The 23583-nt window shown below is 38.3% G+C and overlaps 1 protein-coding gene across 1 annotated transcript in view; it reads right to left on the reverse strand.

Annotated features, from left to right (window-relative positions):
- TPRG1 (tumor protein p63 regulated 1) overlaps positions 1–23583 on the reverse strand; it is a 148544-nt gene that overhangs the window by 112444 nt on the left and 12517 nt on the right. Inside the window, exon 2 of the mRNA XM_081302705.1 lies at positions 10273–10502. Within this exon, the coding sequence (XP_081158831.1) occupies positions 10273–10494 (222 nt within the window). The 5' untranslated portion in view covers positions 10495–10502. The remainder of the gene's footprint in view (positions 1–10272; positions 10503–23583) is intronic.

A 23583-nucleotide genomic window follows, 5' to 3' on the forward strand; every position in this document is an offset into this window, starting at 1 on the left:
ACTACTTTAAGATTTCATCTCACAGTCAGAATGGCAGCTATCAAGAATACAAACAACAATAAGTGTTGGCGAGGATGTGGAGAAAAAGGCACACTCATACATTGTTGGTGGGACTGCAAATTGGTGCAGCCAGTCTGGAAAGCAGCATGGAGATTTCTTGGAAAACTTGGAATGGAACCACAATTTGACCCAGCTATCTAACTCCTTGGTCTATATCCAAAGGACTTTAAAACAGCATACTACAGGGACACAGCCATATCAATGTTTATAGTAGCACAATTCGCAATAGCTAAATTGTGGAACCAACCTAGATGCCCTTCAGTAGATGAATGGATAGGGAAACTTTGGTATATATACACAGTGGGACATTACTCGGCATTGAAAGAGAATAAAATCATGGCATTTTCAGGTAATGAATAGAGTTGGAGAATATAATGCTAAGTGAAGTAAGTCAATCCCCAAAACCAAAGGCTGAATGTTTTCTTTGATATGAGGATGCTGACTCATAATGGTAATGAAGGGGGAGCATGGGAAGAATGGAGGAACTTTAGATAGCGCAAATGGAAGGGAGGGAATGGGAGGGGTCAAGAAGGTAGGAATGATGGTGGAATTAGTTAGACATCATTACCCTAAGTACATGTATGAAAACACAAATGGTGTGAAAATACTTTGTGTATAATCAGTGACTTGAAAATTTGAGCTCTATCTGTATGATATTAAATGATATATGATATTATATGATATATGCCATCGTATACAACAAATTAGAATAAATAAATAATAAAAAATGATCTAACCTTTAATCCAGATATTCCACTTCTGAAATTCAGAAATTTCTGCATATGTGCAAATGACAAGTGTGTATTCTTTGCAGTCTTGTTTTGGGGTAGCAACATTTTGGGGGGAAAAACCATAAGTACCTATGAATAGGATACTAGTGAGATATATTTTGATGTAAATTTATACAAGGTAACATGACAAAGGAATAAATATAATGAAGGAATTTGTGTTAATATGGAAAGATTTCCAAATATGTTATCAAATGAAAGGCAAAAGTTGTCAGAAGAGAGAATAAAATAGGCCACTTTCTGTGTAAAAAGAAGTGGAAATAAGAACTAGTATTCCCACTTACTTGCACTGGCCTGAAGAAGCTCTAGCAGGGTCTATAAGAACTATTAAGAGTGGATTCCTATAGAGGGAAGAATTGATGGAAATGGACAAAGGTGATGTTTTACTGCACACCTTTTCAAAAGTTCAATACTAAAAATGAAGATTTTTCTTTACCAAACTGGTTGGTAGCCTCTGGAGCTCCCTCCAACTCTCTGTGTGCTATTCTTACCTTCAGTGAGAATAATGGTCAAGCCCTTATAAAATATAGAAAGGGAACTCCATAAAGAATTTCACTCTCCTTTATTTTATTATTGTTGGTCACTATAATAAATTAAGATTTATCATCTAGTGTGAAAAATATTGAGTGAAATAATAAAATAAAATGTTCAAACATTTTGAATTTTTCCTGGAATGTCAGTATTTAAATTTCAGCCTTTCTTGGGATGTGTGATAAGTCACCTCAATAGTCTGTACATCCATACATGTTACATGGATAAGATAATAACATATTGGGAGATGTCATGAAACATCACATATGAAAATAGTGACAAACACTGACTAACAAATATTCTATCTATCATCTTTCCCATTATTGCTAATATAAAATAGAAGGGAAATAATCATACCAGAATTTGGGGAGCAAATGGATAATACCATCCAACAGTTAGCTCTGAGACTTAAATTAGAAGCATAATGAGTAATACCATCTCTTACAGTCTGTCCCTGTATAGTTTCCATCAAGGCAAATTACTCAGGGAATCCCCCCAAAATGTGTGTTTTCCTGCATTTCCTTAAACTATGCTAGCCAAGGGTCACTAGTCACAAAAACTATATCAATACCCATACTCTTGTCCATGTAAGGAGTTCCTCAGTTGGACAGTAAGGGGAAGGGATGGTACAGGAAAGAATGTTCCTAGAGACTCAGGCACTCAGGTTTCTCCTGTGAGCGCCATCATGGTAAGACACAAATCACTTTGCAAGGATAACATATGGTAATAAAATCAGCTCTAAATCAGATGTGATTTATAAAGGCAAAGTAAACATGTCTTTCCCTGAAAATGAAGACAATCTGTTTTGTCACATTGCTATTAAGGGTCTGCCCTCAAAAAGAAAAATCATCTTTATTGCAATCTTCAAGGAATATCAGTATACAGCAGGGAGTTGAGAAACCTCTTGCTCAGTGAGATATCTATTTTCTAGACCAAAAAGAAGTTCACACAGGCAATAACAATAAAATTAATAGATGTATTTATCCCCCATGTGAGAGCAAGACACAGGGAACCCTATAGCAAACGAAGAGGGAAAGAGAGAGACTATGAAAGCCAAATTAGTGTCATGGAAGCAATGACATCTCTTTACACAATGGGAAGTCCTGAACCTGCTTATTAAAGTCTCGTTGCTCACAATAGAACACAGGCTATAAAAAGGCCATGGGGAACCATTAATTAAATATTAAAAGATCAAATAGTTTTAGTCCCATTAGTTTGTATGTAATTTACATTCTCAAGTACAAATTTAGAGATAATTCCCCATCCCAAATCGCTTTCAACTTTCTGATAAGGTATCTGCAAATATAGAGTCCTACAGGGAGTTTAAAAATATCTTTCCCCATGTGGATTAAGTATTATTTCTTTCATAAGAAGTTGCTTTTGAATACAGTCTCCACAACTAAGATGGTTATCATAATGTACCTCAAGTTATTAGCCTTGAGGGATACTTTTGTTCAGAGAAGGCACTAGGCTGTATTTAGATATGTCTAAGCAATAATAGCAGATGAACTCAAACTGGAAGAAAAAGTTATCAAGCGTATAGCTGACAAGGGGTTTAGACCTTCACTTCCTGACCTCTAACTCACTCGTCTAGGTCAGAGGTAGTGCAGTGTGTTGGAAAGTGTCAAGAGTCCTGAATTCTGGACCTACTTCCCAGTCCTTCATGGTCTCTAGGTTGCTGCCCGACCTTGGTTGGACAAGTTACACCTCCTTTGTGTGCTTTATGGGGTATTTTAGACATTCTCTAAGACCTTCTACCACTGAACAGAATTCTCCTAAACTAAGTCAGAGGGGTATCAATTGGGGAAATAATAGTATGAAAGCCTGATAGAAGGACATAACCTCCTTTGACTGATTAGTAAAGAACAATGAGGTTTTAAGGACCAGACTGATTTCTTTCATGGTCTGATACTCAGTCCTGTATTTAATATCTGAGATTAAGATGTTAACATTACCTCTTGTTGGCCAAGAATTAATCTGAATTTTCATTTCAGTCATCCTTTTACAAAGCCAACTTGAAATTCATTTAGTTGATTCTTTTTATTATAGCACTGACAAGTCTATCTGGTACCTGAGTTAGTTTATCCTGCCACAGAAAGCCAAGAAATGGCTTTCCTTCCTAGTTTAAATTATACACATAAAAATAACCTAAATATCCAACAAATGTTGAATAAATTTCAGTATATCCCCACAGGGGGATATTATAGAACTGTTAAAAATAATGTTACAAGGCTGGAGGTGTAACTCAGTGGTAGAGTACATGCCTAGCATATGCAAAGCCCTGGGTTTAATTCTCATTCACACACACACACACACACACACACATACACACACACACACAAATGATATAGAAGGATATTATTGACATAGAAAATAATATTGAGCATACAATCTCACTTTACATAAAAATTATATATGTAAGAAGTTTAAAAAGATATATACCCAAAGGTGTAAGTGAATAGTCAATACTGTTTGGTTAGTTTTCAGTAGTGGGATTATGGTGACTTCTATTTTGTTTATCCATATTTCCTGATTTTGTATTGATAAACCATTTTATGTGCAATGATTTTTAAATCTTTTAGTAAAATAAAATGCTGACCAAGAAATCTTTTCATTCACTCACTGCTCTTCTGAATTTGCAACATCTATCCCTCAAATTCTTGATCTGTAATAAATGTTTTTGTTTTTCATTGAAGCACTGGCCCCAGAATTATGAAATGGCAGCTGGAAACTGGTTCTAGTCCCAGCTTTGCTCTTTCTAGCCTCATGGGCAAGTCAAAGCTCACTAATAATATGAGATTCAGTCAGCAGCTCCCCCTTTCTGGCCTTTATTTCCCTCTGCAAATGAATGGATTGACAAGCTCCTTGGGGTACAAAGTGTGATCTGTGGACAAAAAGCTTCAGTGTTGCCAGAAGGTTTGTAGAAGTGCAGAATCTAATTTGTTTGCACAGTAGCGATTAAGAAGCCCTGTACGACAGCATCTCAGATTTCACTTCAGCTCTAAGGAGTGATACTTTCTGAAGAGGTTCATAGATTTGAAACCTTATGAGTCTTGGTTTTATTTAATTATCTCTTCAGAAAATAAACTGGCTCTTATTTACTCCTATAGACCCTAACATCTCCATTTCTATCTCATCCTGGAATTCCTGTGACATCTTGGGCATCTCAATGCCATTCTTATAACCACATATAGAAATGTGAATGTTAACAGAGAAAAGGCATCCATAATAACAATTTTGAAATAATTTATGAAATGTTGATAAATGTGTCATATACTCTGAGAACTTTTACAAAATTAGCATATTTAAACCTGACATAAGACTGGGGTTTTTATCCACACTTTTCAGATGAAGAAATTCATACACACACACACACACACACACACACACACACACACACCTTTCCATTTTCTCAACTGCCACCACATCAGGAGATCTGTTGTTTATAAGCTAGTAAAACTGAGTTAATCCTTTATTTATTTTTTTTTATAATTTTTTATTGTTGGTTGTTCAAAACATTACATAGTTCTTAATATACCATATTTCACAGATTGATTCAAGTGGGTTATGAACTCCCATTTTTACCCCGTATACAGATTGCTGTGTCACATCAGTTACATTTCCATTGATTTATAAATTGCCTTTCTAGTGACTGATGTATTCTGCTGTCTATCCCATTCTCCACTATCCCCCCTCCCCTCCCCTCCCCTCCCCTCCCCTTCTCTCTCTCCACCCCCTCTACTAAAAATCGTTTCTTCCACTTATATAATTTTTATCCTACTCCTCCTTTCCTCTTATATGTAATTGTGTATAACCCTGAGGCTCACCTTCCAATTCCATGCAATTTCCCTTAACTCTCCCTTTCCCTCCCGCCTATCATCCCTGTTTAATGTTAATCTTCTACTCCAGCTCTTCCTCTCTACCCTGTCCTTGGTTACTCCCCTTATATCAAAGAAGACATTTGGCATTTGTTTTTTAAGGATTGGCTAGCTTCACTTAGCATAATCTGCTCTAATGCCATCCATTTCCCTCCAAATTCTATGATTTTGTCATTTCTTAATGCAGAGTAATACTCCATTGTGTATAGATGCCACATTTTTTTAATCCATTCATCTATTGAAGGGCTTCTAGGTTGGTTCCACAATCTTGCTATCGTGAATTGTGCTGCTATGAACATCGATGTAGCAGTATCCCTGTAGCATGCTCTTGTTAGGTCTTTAGGGAATAGACCGAGAAGGGGAATAGCTGGGTCAAATGGTGGTTCCATTCCCAGCTTTCCAAGAAATCTCCACACTGCTTTCCAAATTGGCTGCACCATTTTGCAGTCTCACCAGCAATGAACAAGTGTACCCATTTCCCCGCATCCTCGCCAGCACTTGTTGTTGTTGGACTTCTTAATGGCTGCCAATCTTACTGGAGTGAGATGGTATCTTAGGGTGGTTTTGATTTGCATTTCTCTGACTGCTAGCGATGGTGAGCATTTTTTCATGTACTTGTTGATTGATTGTATGTCCTCCTCTGAGAAGTGCCTGTTCAGGTCCTTGGCCCATTTGTTGATTGGGTTATTTGTTATCTTATTATCTAATTTTTTGAGTTCTTTGTATACTCTGGATATTAGGGCTCTATCTGAAGTGTGTGGGGTAAAGATTTGTACCCAGGATGTAGGCTCCCTGTTTATCTCTCTTATTGTTTCTTTTGTTGAGAAAAAACTTTTTAGTTTGAGTAAGTCCCATTTGTTGATTCTGGTTGTTAACTCTTGCGCTATGGGTGTCCTATTGAGGAATTTGGAGCCTGACCCCATACCTGGGAATCAACCTAACAAAAGAGGTGAAAGACCTATACAAGGAAAACTACAGAACCCTAAAAAGAGACATAGAAGAAGACCTCAGAAGATGGAAAAATATACCCTGTTCATGGATAGGCAGAACTAACATCATCAAAATGGCAATATTACCAAAAGTTGTCTATAAGTTCAATGCTATCCCAATCAGAATCCCAACAGCATTTCTTGTAGAAATAGATAAAACAATCAGGAAATTCATATGGAATAATAAAAGACCCAGAATAGCAAAAACAATGCTAAGCAGGAAGTGTGAATCAGGTGGTATAGCGATACCAGACTTCAAACTATACTACAGAGCAATAGTCGCAAAAACAGTATGGTACTGGTACCAAAACAGGCGAGTGGACCAATGGTACAGAATAGAAGACACAGTAACCAATCCACAAAACTACAACTATCTTATATTTGATAAAGGGGCTAAAAGCATGCAATGGAGGAAGGATAGCATCTTCAACAAATGGTGCTGGGAAAACTGGAAATCCATTTGCATCAAAATGAAACTGAATCCCTTTCTCTCGCCATGCACAAAAGTTAACTCAAAATGGATTAAGGAGCTCGATATTAAATCAGAGACACGGCGTCTGATAGAAGAGAAAGTCGGCTATGATTTATTTATTTTTTAAAAAGCCTGTCATTATAAATTTCAGTTGAATCAACAGTTGTCCTTTCATTATCCTCACATGTGCTAACACACATTGGTTATGCTCACAGGCTAGAAAGAACTCATGCCTTTTAGTCTGAAGGAGAGCAAATGTTGAGTGCCCTGGGAATTTTGCCCTCATGGCCAATAAAGAGTTCTCAGATACACAATAGACTCCCCAATAAAATGAGAATAAGCTTTTGAGAACTTAGGGTTGTTTTCTACACACCTGAAGAAGATGTTCTTCACGCTGATTAGACTGATTCACTGAAAACTCTTATACAAGGGCCATAAATTCAATTGTGCATGATAAGAAGAGCAGTGCATTTGACTGGGTAGGCAGATTCAGAATCTAGCTGCAGATTTTCCATTAATAGTGTGTGGCTTTCAGAGGTTAATTCACTCCTCTGAAATTTCAATATGTTCACTTTTAAGAAAAATATGGTAAGCCCTCCCCTGCCTACCACACAGTTTCACTGCAGGGAACCAAACAGATAAAGGGTGTGAATTGATTATATAAGTCACACAGAGACACAATAATAAAAGCATTATGGAAATATATAATAACATATGTAGTGGCTTTGGACTGTGTCAATTTATCTAAGCTGGAACTACATTTTCTAGAATTGTGTTTGCTTTATTTTCAAAGTGGAGTTGGCTGAAAGAGACATCTGGGCAAGATTCAAAAGGCAAACATGAAATTTCTGTCCTTTTCCTTGCTGAAAATCAGTATAGGTCATTTATACACTGGGACAGCTCATGTTCAAGACAACTACTACCTGGTCCCCTTGATGATAAGGAGTGGAACCTGTACCAGTATATCCATATTAGTCTGATTTCCTCCCTGAGATTCTCCTAACCCTGGGTTGGCTAAGTGAGCAGTGCAGTGATAATAGTTGCCAGCTACTAAAAATGTATCCCAGTGCTGGGGATGTGGCTCGGTAGTAGAGTACTTTCCTGGCATGCTCTGGGTTATAAATAAATACATACAAACATACATACATAAGATGCATATCATCAAAGTTAGATGGTGGCAGATAGACAAAGGTTTACTTCGTTCTGAGAAATTTCAGTTTTGCCATGTATTTTTTCCCTCTTCACTATTCTCTATTCCCTCTTTTCAACTGCTTACTGGTTGACCTATACCAAATTAGGCCCATCACCAGATGCAAAGACAACATCTCTACATGGAGTTTTAGTCAGGTTTCACGATTGCCTTGGCTCCCAGTGATAAATACCTTACTCTATATCACTGTGTTGCTCCTTTTCATCAAACCCCAATTTCATCAATATCAAAGATTATAAACCTCTAGAGGATGCTTTGATTTCCTTTGCAGCTCTATCTCTCAACTTAACTTCGCAGATTCAATAAAGTTCACATATTTTGGAAAGCAAACCATATGTTTGACATATGCAAAAACACATAAACACACACATAATATAGAACCTACCAAAGCACCTTGCACATAAGAGTCTACATAATGTTTAAGCACACACAACCAGACACACACGCGCACACACACACACACACACACACACATACACCACACACACAGACACACACACAAACTCACACACATTCAGTTGCTTTAGTTAAAAGTTTATCTTAAAAATATATTTGTAAGGATACTAAATCAGAATTCATTAGTGAAATCTTTGTAAATAGTCGCAAATTCTTGGCCCCAAATATTTATGATATTAAGTTGAAAAACATTTTTTTCAACCAAAGAATATTCCTTGCACAATAAAATCACACCTCTGAGGTCACAGTGCAATTCCCTAATTTTACCCCTAATTGATAATAAGTAACCACTACCTTTATTGACGATAACATTGAAGAACTGAGAAAGAAGATTAAAAAAAAAAAAAAAAAGCTCAAGAGGGAAGGTATTAGAAACCCAGGAAGTACCTGATCCAGATGCAATAAATTTAAGACACCTTTTTACGTCCAGTTAAAAGAGCCTCATTCTGATGCGGGGAAATGGGTACACTTGTTCATTGTTGGTGGGACTGCAAAATGGTGCAGCCAATTTGGAAAGCAGTATGGAGATTTCTTGGAAAGTTGGGAATGGAACCACCATTTGACCCAGCTATTCCCCTCCTCGGTCTATTCCCTAAAGACCTAACAAGAGCATGCTACAGGGACACTGCTATATCGATGTTCATAGCAGCACAATTCACGATAGCAAGATTGTGGAACCAACCTAGAAGCCCTTCAATAGATGAATGGATTAAAAAAATGTGGCATTTATACACAATGGAGTATTACTCTGCAATAAGAAATGACAAAATCATAGAATTTGGAGGGAAATGGATGGCATTAGAGCAGATTATGCTAAGTGAAGCTAGCCAATCCTTAAAAAACAAATGTCAAATGTCTTCTTTGATATAAGGGGAGTAACCAAGGACAGGGTAGAGACGAAGAGCTGGAGAAGAAGAATAACATTAAACAGGGATGATAGGCGGGAGGGAAAGTGAAAGTTAAGGGAAATTGCATGGAACTGGAAGGTGAGCTTCAGGGTTATACACAATTACATATAAGAGGAAAGGAGGAGTAGGAGAAAAATTATATAAGTGGAAGAAACGATTTATAGTAGAGGGGATGGAGAGAGAGTAGGGGAGGGGAGGGGAGGGGAGGGGTGAGGGGACAGTGGAGAATGGGATAGACAGCAGAATACATCAGTCACTAGAAAGGCAATTTGTAAATCAATGGAAATGTAACTGATGTGACACAGCAATCTGTATACGGGGTAAAAATGGGAGTTCATAACCCACTTGAATCAATCTGTGAAATATGGTATAATAAGAACTATGTAATGTTTTGAACAACCAACAATAAAATAATTAAAAAAAAAAAGAGCCTCATTCTCACCCATTTACTCCCCAGCTGTACTGCACTTCACAGGTGAGACAGCTCAGCTCCAGACTGCAGCTACTTGAGATTTTAAAGTGCATATCCCCACAACAGAACAACAGTACCCAGCCTCAATCCTGGAGATTCAGCCTATTCCCAGAAACCCTTTTCCATTTCACAATCTATGTCTTTTTCCAAACAAACACCAGGTTCCCAGCTTTACATTCTAGCTGCTATATTATAGATTCACTCTGCATAAAACATTAGTTTTCTGAAGCCAAATTTAGCATGAACACAAGACTAAGGAACCAAAGATCCAAATCCTAGAGCAACTGTTTCTCCTTGATACTATCTGGGATGTCAAGAACAGACATTTAACTTTTCTGAAGTTTAGGTCCTTCATCTGTACAATGGGAATAAAGATATCTCCATCATGATCATTGCTATTATTACATGAGAATAAAAAATAGTGCAACCACGTGGCAAGACTTGTGGCACACAGAAGGGCATTAAGATTTTTTTAAAACAATTTTACATAGTATTTAAAAGCTTTTACCCTTGTAACGAAGTACTTCCGTGAGATATAAGGCTGGTGATAAGGATTGGGGCAAAGTGTTGATTTAGTTACACTTGACTGTCTTGAGATTTCCCTCCTCACAGGGGTCTTATCTTGATCTCCCTCCTCCATGGACAGGTGATCAGTTTCAGAGGGCTGGTCATCTCCCTCTTGCTTCAGAGACACTGGCTGGAATCCTTCAAAACTCCCAATTGTTGACATTCTTCAGCCTAAAACGAGGGAAAAGAAGTTCTCTGGTTAGAAAAATAAATCATCTGCGTCCTAGCTACAGCAAAATAGGCTATGATGGAAAAAAGACATTCTGGAAACTGTCAACACCCCAAAGGTTAAATAAACAGGGGCACTAGTGGGTAAGCTCAATAACCCACACTTCTAACTACAATCCATGATCCCACAGGATCTTTTAGCACAGCACAGAAGCAGAGGGATTCTGCACAGAAAAAAAGGAAACTGCAAGTCTTCCATTTTCTCTTCTTTTAAAAAATTTATTTTATTTTATTTTTTTTAAATATATGAAGTGGAATGATTACAATTCTTATTACACATATACAGCACAATTTTTCATATCTTTATATATAAAGTACGTTCATAAAGGCCAATTCATGCCTTTATACATGTACTTTGTTTTTGTTTGTTTGTTTGCATTACAATGTGATGAACATCATTATCCACTTTCTCCTCTTTAATACAAGGAAACCAGACGTTGATCTTAAGGAAGAGTAGTATGAAATAATTACCAATTTCTCTTCAAGATTTCATAGGATTGTTGCTTGAAAACTCACCAGATTGTAAGCAATTTATCTGTTTTGTGGGTAGTAAGAGGGCATAAGATTACTTAAAATTGAGTAAAGTTTTTTAAATTTGCGAATTTTCTTCCAATACTAAAAATGTATTCTAAGGGAATAATCTAGACAACTGCACAAAGACATACACACACACACACACACACACACACACACACAAATGCGTTTATTTGTTCATCACATTATGTCTAATAGAAAAATATGGCATATAGTAGCAAAATTAAACATATAATATTATGTATAATACCAAAAATTTATAGTGAGACTTGAGTATCAATCAATACAGAATTGACCAAATAAAATGTTATGCCATATGATCAAATACAATACAATAATTAAAAAATGAGTATATATTAGTATCATGTAAAGATGTCCAAATTATGGGAAAAAATAAGTTATATGGGTAATGTTATTCAGCTTATTAAAATCGTTTAGAAAGAAAGAAATATTATAAATGGTCTTGTATATGTATATACCTGCATGATGTGGCTAAAAACATCTGGGAAAAAAAGTAAAACAGAATATTAAAAATAGTTATCTCCAGATGAAAGTGTTAGAGGTGCTTTTCATTTTTATGTCTCTGAATATTAGTAGTGATCACACATCATTTAAAATAAAAATAATAAATTTATTTCTATTTTGTAAATATAAAACAAACCAAAATAGAAGGCACACGTAAGCCTCATGAAATGTGTATCTGAAGCTGCATTTTCAAGCTGAGGCAGGAGGCCAATCATCCCTGATACCAACTCTACATGGAAGGTTTTGTGTCTCATTTCCCCATGTAACTGGGAATGTATCACTTTCTCAGTGCTGCCTCCCTGTTCTTAATCAAAGGTAGTTTTAATTCAATTTCCTTAATTCCCATGAAACACACAAAAGTAAGAAAAAGCCCATCCCCCAAAAAGTTTCCTCTCTTGAACTTGGGCCTAACTACAGCATTCAACAGAAGTCAAAATAGCATGATCATCCAGTTTATTACCTAAACCTGGATACTTTGGCATTGAAAGGATACTGCTGTGTTGGGGTAATGGCTCAGTGGTAAAGTGCTTACCTAGCTCATGTGAAGCCCTCGGTTCAATCCTCAGCACCACATCAAAAAATAAAGAAAGAAAACAAAGGTATTGTGTCCATCTAGATAATATAAAATACATTAAACTATATTTTAAAATAAAAATTAAAATTACACACACACACACACACACACACATATATATATATATATATATATATATATATATATATATATATAATTTTTTTTAAGGGAACTGTTAGCAGTTATGCCTGGATAATAGAAACAAATAGGACTGCCTCAGACAAATGCGGCCGTAGACAGTCACCTTATGCGGTTGAGTGTAGGAGAACACAGTCAGTTAGGGGAACCCACAAGGGGAAAGTCTTCTGCAGTTTGCAATTTATTCTGCTTCTTCTGATCCTTCTAGCAACCCTGGAAGAGTTTTCTACTCTATCCTAGTGTTTCTGAGGACACAGGGTAGAGGGGTCCTACCCAGAGCACACTTGGAGAGCTGTGGCAGCACCTGGACTTCCAACCACACTGTGAGACCAACATGTCCATCATGATGTCATGCTGTCCCCTAACAGGAGGGCCTTCCTTAGTTTCAGGTAATTTTTAAAAGTTAGATGTGCAAAAGGAAGAGATTGGCCTATAAGAATACAAGGGATGGAGAAGCAGGGAAATGTAGTGGGAGTGTGGATGAGGGTGAGAGAGGCGGGGCTGGTGAGGCACCTTGGCCTTGCGGGCAGCTGAGCACCCTGTTTATGCAGGTCTGCCACCTCCACCTCCGCGACAGTGGGTGTTGGAAGGAAATGCCTTTCTAAAGTTCCCTATAACCTGTGAAGGAAGAAGGTTTGTGTCACTCGGGAAGGAAAGCCTGCTTCTGTATTTGCGCACTCTGTGAACACACGCCTAACAACAGACATCTGTGAAAGGCTCCTGTGCCTGGAAAACAGAGGGCGGATTTAATTAGCACCACTTCCTCTCCCTCAGGCTGTCTTCTCTGGAAACACTCCGGGAAGCTCAGCACTCTGAGACCAAGCTGTTTGAGATCCAGGAAAGAAGGAAACACTTAGCTCCATTTACATTCTTACAGCCATAAATAGTGGGAAAGTTAAGCACAGCCATCCAATCCAGAAGGATTCTAGCTCTACAACAATTAGGGGGAAGTCTTGGATGGACAAGGAATAAAATTCTTCAACAACTTTCCTGATGGGAGAGCAGGGCTGAGCCTCTAAGCGTCCCTCTCCACTCCTCAGCCCTCTCTCCAGACAATTTGTTTATTCCCAGTTCAATAAGCTGTCCTCTCTCCCTGCACAAATAGACTATATGAACTGAAATACTAAAAGCATATTGATACCAGTAACAAATCTAGCTCACATCAAATATTCCTCTGCTTTTGCAACAAACCCATGGAGAGCGATTTCAAATTGAACAAGACATTGCTTCATGAGATTCCCTATACATTTATCTTAGCATTTAGTGCCCCAGAGCAAAAAACAGCACAACCTCATGGAAAATTAAAATGTCACAGTTTAGAAAACACAAATAAGGTTCATACTTTTTCACTGAACCTTTTTATTCCTGGAAATTTGTGTAGTATAAAGTATCCTAAACAAAGAAAATACTACAATATCGATAGCTCGTTGTGGATGGTAACAAAAAATTGGAAATCAACTAACTGCCTAATGATCAGGGCTGGCTTAATATATCCAGCTGATATTGTGTATACATTAAAAGGATAACAGGCATCAAATCTGCACCAGCATGACAATAAAGACCAAATCTTCTTGAGTTAAAAAAAGTAAAAACCAAACCAAAAAATGTTATCTGGTAATGATCATCGGAATAAAGTCTAGAAGGGAAATATTTAGATTTATTGAGGTTATGGAACTGTGAGTGAATTTTTCTTCAGAAAAAAAAGAAATTAAACAACAATAGTGCCAATTTCATAATTTAAAAAAAAAGTATAAATAAAGGCCAAATAAATCCCGAAAGAAAAGCCACCTTCATTTCAATCAGACAAAAAAACTCAGTATTTTTCAGTTGCCAGAAAATTCAGAGCTAAGTTTAATGTAGTATTTCAGTAAATAGCTTATTTCCAGGTTCTGGTCTAAGTATAATCATCTTCTTTTATATATGACTTCATTTATCTCACTGTGACTTTTTCTAATAGCATTTCAGGAGCATGTAGGGCATAAATTATACAGAAAGCATTCTTGTCTAGTACAACTCCTTCACTTCTTATATATTGGAACAGACCCATTGAGACAAAGGACTTACCCAAAGTCACACAGCAACTTAGAATCAAACATGAAAGCAGACTGCTAGTTTTCAGGACTCTAGTTCACTATTCTTTCCTATTTGTCTAGTTGCAACTTTAGAAGAACAGCAGAGGCATGACCATCAAATGCATGTCTTGGTAAACCAGAGGTACTTTGGCAGGTCTGAGGCCAGTCAGGGAGCAGGGCCCCTTTGAAGCTTCTTCGCATCACTAGCCCCCAAACCCATGTGGCAAGATGAAGCCTTTCTCCTTCCCCAGAACAAAGGTGGCACATCAATTAGGCCCAGGAAGCCCAGAGCCTGGGGTTCACAAAGGTTTTGGGAGTCCACCAAATGTTTGACCTTATTTTAAAATCAGAAGGGAAAAAAAATAACTTTTAGGATCAAAAAATTATTTTTTTTCTCACATTAAAAAAAGTAAAATTTGTAAGGTACTACAAACCTAATACATTTTGACTAAGAGAGAACAAATACAAAATATTAGACCAAAGCCACAAAAACACAATTTTTAATGTTGATATTATTACAAGGAAAAGGCTCAAGAAGGCAAAAGGCCCATGGAGACAATAATGAGGCCCTGACTCGAATCTATACCACTCCTCAGATTTCCCACTTAATTTCCCATTCTGGATCTCCACCTCAGATCTTCCGAAGGAGAACCCTCCCCACCCCTCTCATCTGCAGCTTTCCAGTCTCTCCCAAAGCTGCTCCACCATATACTGAAAGATTTCTGTCCTGTAGACAAGCTACACCATCATCAGATGATTCTTTTTTCTCTTTTAAAAATCAAAGACAGATCCAGCATACTTGTCCCCCAGTAAATACTTGCTTCCCAGGGAAGTAGATGAATAAAAAGTTCTGAGAACAACTAATTAGATTGAAAGGAGTAGCCAGCCACACTCACTAGCCAGGACTTGAGTCAGAGGCAAAGTAAATGAGGTTTGGGAATTTTTCCTCCCTCTCCCTGGAATTCCAAAAGGAATGGTTTGGATATAACAGAAAGTATCATAGTTCAGATTTAAGAAAACAAGATTGACATTAAACAGAGATGCTGGTAAAACTCAGGGCTGTTTCTCAGTGAACTATATAATGGCTCTGCGGTTTGCCAGTCTCCATTTCCTCAGCACTACCTGACATCTAGTTTTCAGGAATCCTTCTTGGATCCTTGCCAATTTGGCCTTCCTAGTGTTTCCCTGGAAAGGACAAAAGAGCCTATCTAGTTCCCTCCAGCCCTGTTATAAGGCAAGGTCACCACCCATGAACTCAAAGACAGGGCTCAAAGGTCTTACTTCCTAACACTGTTGCTTGGGGGATTGAGTTTCAACATAATATTGGAAGTACACAGACATTTAGACCATCACATCTGCCCTTTACAAATAAGAAAACTGAGGCCCCAAAGGGGTATGTCTGTCTCCTGAGCTCCCTAAAAATAAGTTAAAAAAAGAGAATGAAATTACAGACATCATTGGGCTGAAAACCTTGTACCCACAGGTATATTTGTGGAAAGACTAGAAACTTAGAAAATTCTATGGTTTATTAACAAGAATTATTCCCCTTTTGCAGGTGGACTGTGTGGTGGAGGGATGGAAGTTAATTCTTGTGACCTGGGTTGCTTTCAAAGATATCAACTGTGTTTTTGAATGATGACATCTCTACAGACATGAAGGGGTTAACCGTTCTTAAGGCACATCCCCAGAATAAGAATCTACTTTTAATTTTGACATTTTATAAAGGTAAAATATGTGAATTTATGAGTGCAGCCTTTCCTGAGTCTCTGTGAGAACAGCCAAGGCATGTGTGGTGGATAAACAATACTCTAACACCTTGTAACTCTTCAGCAAGCCCACTTCTGTGCCAGCTGAGATAAGGAAACTGGCAAACAAGTCTTCCCAATTTCACATCTTGTGTATTAGTGATAATATGCCAGCAGGGATGCTCTGTGTCCTGAGGGGAAGCTAAGTCCAGGGAGGCTCTTCCCTTCCAGCTCCTCCTGGGTCAGGCAGGGCCCTCTGCTCTGCCGCCAGCGCTCGAATTCAGCAGCAGCGGGGAAGAGGAGAGCATATATTGCCAGGCTGAGAATCAGGAGTCCCTCACTCAGGGTGACCCTGGACAGGTTGCTTCCTTGATTCTCCTCTCTGTACTACAGGCTTGTGGGACCAGACTTGATGGATTTTCAAATTTTGCTTCTGAAAACTGCTCCTGAGGACAACCTGAGGAGTGAATAGGTGGGCTTTCCAGTCACCAAACCCATTTTGGTCAAAGAGGATCTATTTTTATCTGTTACATAATTTCTGCTGCTTTCATATGGGTTTGGCGGGGGGTAGTCAAGTTTGAAAGCTGTTGAACTAAATTATCCCTAAATTTTCTTTTGGCTCAACAAATGACTCCTCAAGATTTACTACAAATATTACAAGCCCACAAGGATTGCTCAGAATTGGTCTTCCTGTTTCATCTTCATGATGCGATTCCAACAGAGCAATTTTCTTGACATTCAAATATTGTGGGGTCAGAGGAAGGGGTGATGATCATCATGAATTTGGATCCCCATTGTGGAGATTGTGGAGAGTTGTCCTCTGAATATCTTCTAACTCAGTTGGAAATCCACATTATCAGAGCTGCTACAGACACTGAGAGTGATGAGAAGAATGTGTAACCAGGCAAGGCCAGAGACAGACTAAAGCCTAGATAATGAGCCTTGCTTTGGGGAAGGAAAGAATTTAGAAGTCTGCTGAGATCCTCATACTAGGTTAACTTTTAGAGTGCTTTCCTTAAAAAAAAAAAAAAAAAAGTGAGAGGAAAAGAATTAATAAAGATAATATTGATCCCTGAGATGAATGTTCCTACACATTTCCACGAACACTTCTACCTTCCCCCCTTTATGGATTTTGACAACATCTGAGCTCCTGGCTCCTATGATATTGATCACATTGCTTGTTTTCACCATTTCCTCTCCTGTCTTCACTCCTGTTTTATCTTCACTTCCAGCAACTGCAGACACTATGCCACACCATTTTCATAGCCCAGCATTTAGTGTGGGCAACGTTCAGAGTGGGCACCAAGTATAAGCTTCTCAAATAGATGTGCTGCCTGTTTTTCTGCTGTGTCTGAGATCTGAAGGGCACAGTGGTGCCGTAAATGTCTATGGACTGACAAACAAAGTCCTGTGTGAAACCCCCCGGGAGCATCTTCTATATGCACTTCCTCTGATGCAAACACACAAAGAAACTCAAGACAGAGACTCTAATCTGTAGAAGGCCATAATCTAGTGGGGGCGAGAGAACATAAGCATTTTTCAGCCTTTCCTGGTACAACTATGATAGGAGGATGAGCACACAGTGAAAACAGAAGATGGGAGTAACAGTGGTGGGAGGAGAGAGGGGGTTGAGAGGTGTGAGAAAGGCACCTCGGAACTGACAGCGTCTTAGACGATGGGTGGACACACATTCCAGGCAAAGGTGTGAGAAGGAGAGGAAGGTGTGTTCCAGGATGGCAGATAATATGGTTTGTGTAACCATTATGTCCGCTTCCCACATCCAATCCCTACTCCCTGAAGAGCTGGTTACACTTGGTGAAAAATACCATACTCTGGTAGGATATGAACCTGAAATCCTCCTAATACCTCTTCCATATTCCCTTTTCTGAGTTTGATACCAGCAACACACACACACACACACACACACACACACACACACCACACACACACACAGAGAATTTCATGTGGTTAAGCACTTCATTGCAGATTTGGAAAGGTCATGGAGAGGTGAGTCATATTTGTGTACTCCAACATTACATCATTTATTTTTTGCTTCTTTCTCTCCAGGGTAATACATTCTTTCTAATTTGTTATTTTAAATATCTGTTTCACTCATATAACCCATTTTTCTCAGATTCTCCCTTTCATATCCCCACAATGATAAATTCTGTAGGTTGCCATTAACTGCACAAGAATTATTGAGTTAGAGGTGATTCATCAGAAGATATGTCTGAAACGGTAGAAAAAAGTCACCCTATAAACCAACATAGGGTGGAGTGACTTATATTAGGCAACAAAATTGTCCCACTTTGCAATTGTAAAGCAGTACCCTTTCTGGGAAGAGAATAATGACTAAATCACCAGATTCTATCTCCCATACACACACAAAAGAGACAGAAAGAATAAAACATAAAAGCAATATGCAAGGACCTAACCAGAATAAAACACTTGTCTTGTTGATATACTTTAGAGTACCTGTGAAGTCTCAAATTTTATCCATATACAAGTGCAAAAAGGAGCCCAGAAAAAAATGAAAGCCAACCAAGGCCAACCTTGGCCAAACCTGCCAAAGCCAACCATGAGACCTGCAGCAGTTCTTTTCTTCTCTTTCCAAAGTCAATAAGACCCCTGATTTTGTATCTACTGATTCCAAATCCAGATGATGACAATGCTTAGAAATTAGAACAAGGTTCTTTCCCTGCTATTGGGACATCTCAGAGGGTGTATGGATCATTGCCTAACTAGGATTACTATCTTTAGCATTAATTCTGTGTCACGCAGGAGCAGGAAAAACATTCCACAACAAGATGCTCCTGGTTGGGAGCTTTAAGGAATTTGCTCCAGAACCTGAGTTTCCTGTTAAGCCAACTGTCACTTCTCACATTTAATAAAATTAAAGGAAAAACATTAATCCAAATGCTAATGATACAGCATTCCCCCCCCCCAATAAAACTACAGTCTTCATTATTTTAATAATAAAATATTATTTTATTAATGAAGATTTTAGTCAAGTATGCCATGTACTCAAATAATGATAAATGAGCAGATCACTGAATCCTCATGAGATAAGCATGCAACCACCACACAGGTCAAGGGATAGATACCACAATCATTGCACATTGACAGAACTGTTGTTGCTGTTTTTTAAAATATATTTTTAGTTGTTCGTAGACATTTGTTTGTTTATTTATTTATTTGGGGTGCTGAAAATCAAACCCAGCACTCCACCACTAAGCTACAACTCTAGCCCAGTATTGTTTTTTTGCAAAGTGAATACTTGCACAATTTTACATGGTAGAACCCAAGAGTGCTGCTAGGCATTTTAGATGTCACCTCAATCAACATCATCCCTTTACAAATAAGAAACCAGTTCCTAAGAAGGGATCAAGGAAGTGACTTACCTTAGGTCACAAATCAAATTAAAGGAAGCACCAAGCCTTTAGGATCCTCTCTCCTGTTCTGACTGCCACAAATTCCTAGGAAGGTTTAGCTGGCCTTCAGAGCAAGAGAAACTAGTTTGTTCTCCATGAGGACTCCTTTTTTCCATGAGTCTAAGGTTAGCTCTCTCCTGTGACCATAAAGTCAGGCTCTGAGCAGTTGTCTTGAAGGCACCACTCAAAACTGAATCAAACCATCACTTATTCTATTAGGGCACCTGGCATATATACAGATAATACTTAAGTAAATGAATGAAAACATGCTTCATTAACTTCAGCAGATACTTTTTTTAATTCCCCCTCTTCCATTTGCATGAGAAAATTTTGACCCATAACCTGTGAGACAACCTTCCTTTTTTCTAAGGAGGTGGCCACACAGATGTGAGGGACCACTAACATTGTTACATGAGGAATAATAGAGGTACTACAGAAATTCAATTGAGAAGACAGAAAATGTACAGGGCACTGATGACTCCCTTCCAAGTGTAAAAAGTCTTGCCATAAAGAAAGACCATATTTGTTCCATCTGACCTTCAAAAGCACAAGAAGGATGAATGGACCTCTAGCATCTCATGACCTAGTTTCTCAAAAAAATCATTCGCTCCCACTCTATTTTCATCCATGGTTTTCATTCATGCTGTAATCAACAGCAATCTGCTTCTCAGCCTCAGACGACCTTTCTCAACAAAGTTCTTGTGACTGAAACTAGTGGCTACCCTTCATGCTATGTCTTCTTTCTTTGTCCCCCTCAATGCTTCTGATGGTTGTATTGACCCTGAAATTCTCATTTCCTTCTGTTCCTTGGGACTGCCAGTTTCCAGTTGTTTTCTTTCTACTTCTGTGTTCATGGCTTATAGCTTCCATCATGGCAACCTACTGCTCATATGCAGATGTTTTTCAGAGCACACTACTGATGCCCTCATCTTCTCCTTGTTTAACTACAATCTCTAAATCTCTGACTCCTGCACCTGTGTCTCCAGTCAGCTCTCTCTTCCAAACTACAAATCATCTCTACAAAACTCAGTTTAGTTATATCACTTTGGTTGACCAACAGGAACTTCCAATTAATCATATTCAAAAATGAACTTATCTTTAAGATTTCTTATAGCCTCTATAAACTTTTTCCTCTTTATTCCAATCTCAGTGAGGGAGACCACAGCTGTACACCTCCAAAGACCAGAAAATTCTCTGATGCTCTCTTCTTTTTCAATCCTAACCAACCTGTTAGTTCATTAACTTTGAATTCCTCAGTAACTACTAAACTCTCTACTTTGCTCCATTTCTATTGCCCACAGCCTCTACTTCATCTCTTGAGGATTAGTATAAAGGCATTCTAACGGGCACCCCAACAATTTTACTCACTCTGATTTATATAGCACACAGCAGAAAGTAAGCCTTCCAAAAATACAAACCGATTGTGCCATCTTAACGCCCAATGGTCTTTACTATACTCTGAATAAAACCTGAGTTCCTAGGCAGGGTCATTTCATGATCTGCACCTCTACCTACCAGCACAGGCTCATGTCTCACCAAGTGTCTCCCCTCCCTTTCTTTCTCCTATCTCTCCTGCCCTGCCTCAGCACTCATACTCTTAGCTTCAGACATACTCTTCTATTAGTAGGTACACAAATTTACCAAGCTCCTTCTCATTTCCTTTACCCCATAGCTCCCTCTGCTCTTCTCATCTCAGCTTAGACAGCAGCTAGAGGCTTCCTCCATTAATCTCATCTCATCTCATCAGTCAAGTACCCTCCTCCATGTAGCCTTATAGATTATGCCTACCCTGCAGGTTTCTTATACTGCATTACACATGAAGGTTAGCTTGTCTGAACTATCTCACTCTCCCACTAGGCCATGAGGTCTTAGATGATAGCAACAGGATTCCATATACTGTGGTATCCTTAGCATCAGCTAGAGCACACAGAATGCATTCATTATGTATTAGTGGAACAAACAAGTCTATAATAAATATCTTCACTCTGTGGAGCATACATGATAGAAAATACAAAGGGACAGCCAGGTGAAGTGGTAGGTACCTGTAATCCCAGAGGCTTATGTGAGAGGGTCACCCTGACTTTGAGGCTAACCTGGGCAACTTAGTGAGACCCTATCTCAAAAAAAGAGAAAAAAGATAAATTTGAAGTTCTTTCATCTAGACCCAGCTCAAAATATACCAGTTCCCAGAAGCTTAGCATGAATAGAAGTTTAGAAATATGATTGTACTATGCTCTCTGGAACAATGATCTTCTATCAACTAGTTCTCCATTTACTGCCTGAGATTGGGCTGAATGAGTACAGAAAAACTGAGCATGGGAAGAAACCACACCCTCATTTGTGAATGCATAACCTTTTGTACAGCTCAGCACAGTGCACCTGTCCACAGAGGATGTTATAGAAGGCATATACTCCAGAGACAGAAGCACCAAGCAAACAGTCACATCACCTAATACAACCCTAAGGGGTAAATATGAATCTCAGAGCCTTTTCTCAGAGCACATCTAGGAATGGAGGAAAGAGAAAGGAGGCTTACCTTGGAATCAATGGGCAAAGTTCAGAAGAAGGCATTAAAAGGGTAGAAAGAAACCAGAAAAGGGAGTGAGCCTAGGGTCTTAAAAATAGATACTGCTAACTTCTCATTTTGTTTGACATTATAACTGAGGGATAATTTGGGTTGTAATAGTGAACCATACATTAAGCTTCTGAAACACTGAATACTCAACAAGACAGCAAATCAGACGAAATAATTAGCTGTAAGAATGTGTTAAAATAATATCATTCTGAGGCTACTTTGACCCATTTCCACACCACTTGGGGGAGGAGGTTAACACTTGGAAACCAGCCTGTTCTACAAGATGCCAGAAAGATTTAAATGGATCCAAAGAGCTCCACCCAGAGAGAAAAAAGGCAGGAGAGCCAGAGCAACATACACAGCTCTTGGTAAAATAATGATGTGCAGAACACAAAGATGGAGGAGGACAGTAGTTCTGCTCTAAGAGTGACATTTAGATTCATTCTAAGATGAATTTTAAAAGGTGGACAGTTCAGAATACTAAAAAGTAAAAGCTAAAAAATAGCTTTATATTTGTTTGCTGAAGACAGTAAGTAAGAAGCACAGATACACAACAATGACTTTCAAAAATGGCCTTTTTCATTTCATTGTTTCACGAAAAAGTGAAAACAACAAAACACAATGCATATAATATAATTATATATGCACATATATGCATAAATATGGCCAGAATATTAGGAAGTAAGGAAAGATGTATGTTTTTGTGTGTCCTGCCACAACTACTGTTAAAGCAATAAGCCACAATAGCTAGCATACACATAGAATGAGTGTCCTGAGAAAATTACAACACCTGCCTGAGAGTGGACACAATCCAAACACAATACACACATGGATGGAAATGTCACAGTGAAACTGGCCAGTTTGTACAACCAATATGTGTTTATGAAAAGAATGTAGGCTCAAGATATTCACAGGCCCTTACTTCTGTGAGTGTCTATCTATCTCTAGGCTGCTTACTGGGGAGAGAAGACACTTGGATTTGATCAGTTCTTTTGTAAATATATGATTTTTATCACAAAGTGACTAAGAGGGATGTAGGAGTAGGAACCATGGAAAGATCAATGGAAGTACTCCTTACATAGAATGGTCAGTACTGCCATCTTCATGTGTCACATGTATATGCTTGTAATAACCTCTCTTTTTTTCATTTTTATTTATATATTACAGAAGAATGCATTACAATTCTTATTACATATATAGAGCGCAATTTTTCATATCTCTGCTTGTATACATGGTATATTCACACCAATTAATGTCTTCACACCTATACTTTGGATAATAATGATCATCACATTCCACCATCATTAATTACCCCATGATAACCTCTCCTTTATCCACGAAAATGTACACATTGGTGCTGACCCTCTTAACATGATTTTTGTGAAGGTCAAATGGAAAATGTGAAAACACTTGGTAAGGAATAAAATGTC

Source organism: Spermophilus citellus (assembly GCF_964194105.1).
Source record: "Spermophilus citellus genome assembly, chromosome: 7".
Classification (NCBI taxonomy): Eukaryota; Metazoa; Chordata; class Mammalia; order Rodentia; family Sciuridae; genus Spermophilus; species Spermophilus citellus.